Source organism: Geospiza fortis, unplaced genomic scaffold, assembly GCF_000277835.1.
Source record: "Geospiza fortis unplaced genomic scaffold, GeoFor_1.0 scaffold2211, whole genome shotgun sequence".
Taxonomy (NCBI): Eukaryota; Metazoa; Chordata; class Aves; order Passeriformes; family Thraupidae; genus Geospiza; species Geospiza fortis.
In genome coordinates, this window is record NW_005055029.1 from 602 (window position 1) to 1,438 (window position 837).

The 837-nt window shown below is 64.6% G+C and overlaps 1 protein-coding gene across 1 annotated transcript in view; it reads left to right on the forward strand.

Annotated features, from left to right (window-relative positions):
• Positions 1 to 163: 163 nt before the first annotated feature.
• The window catches only part of LOC115949197 (protein Hook homolog 2-like), a gene marked incomplete at its 5' end in the record, with an annotated part of 2,637 nt that continues 1,963 nt past the window's right edge, over positions 164 to 837 (forward strand). Inside the window, 4 exons of the mRNA XM_031065678.1 lie at positions 164 to 195; positions 274 to 338; positions 573 to 715; positions 795 to 835. Of these exons, the coding sequence (XP_030921538.1) occupies positions 164 to 195; positions 274 to 338; positions 573 to 715; positions 795 to 835 (281 nt within the window). The remainder of the gene's footprint in view (positions 196 to 273; positions 339 to 572; positions 716 to 794; positions 836 to 837) is intronic.

Below are 837 nucleotides of genomic sequence, written 5' to 3' on the forward strand. Positions count from 1 at the left end.
CCGGAGGAGGTGAGGGGGGGACCAGGGAGGTTTTGGGGGGGGGGTCCCCAGTTCATTGTGTGGCTCTCGGGGTCTTGGGGAGGGTCTCAGGGTTTTGGGGGGGTCAGGTTTTATTGGGGTGACCTCAGTGCTTGTGCTTCACCTCTGTCTCGATTCCCCCCAGCTGGTGCTGCTGGAGGAGACCCCCGAGGACCTGTGAGTTTTTGGGGGGTGGGGGGAATTTGGGGAGCCCTCCCAACATCCCCCACCTGTGACCGCCCCCTGTCCCCCCAGGGATGAGCTGCCAGAGGGAGAGGAGGAGGAGGAGGAGGAGGAAGAGCTGGAGCTCTCCAGGGCTGGTATGAGGGGGTCTGGAGTGGCCGTCAGAATTTGGGGAGGGCTCAGAGGGTGAGGAGTCCTGGGGGGAGAATTTTGGGGTACCCCAGACTGGGGTTTGTATAGGGATCCTGTGGGGTGGTGTGGGCAGGGAGGGGGCAGGAGATGAGCTGTGCCTCAGTTTCCCCATGAAGATCTGGGGGGGTTCAGGGCTCCTTCCTGGCTAACCTCCCTCTTTATTCCCTCTGTGGGATCAGGATTTAGAGGTTCCACGAGCTCGCCGCCCCAGAAACCCTCGGCACCCCCTGGTGACCCCTCTGGGACCCCCCCGTTGGCCCCCGTCCTGCAGCTCCTGCGCAGCCAGCTGCAGGAGAAGGACGCGCTGATCCGGCACCTGGAGGTGAGGGGTTAACAACCCTGCTTTGGGTGGGGGTCCCGGGGGTCTCCATGCCCAGCTGAGCCCCCCTGAACACCCCCAGAACGACTGGGAGCGCAGCCGGGCACAGCGGGAGCGCGAGGAGC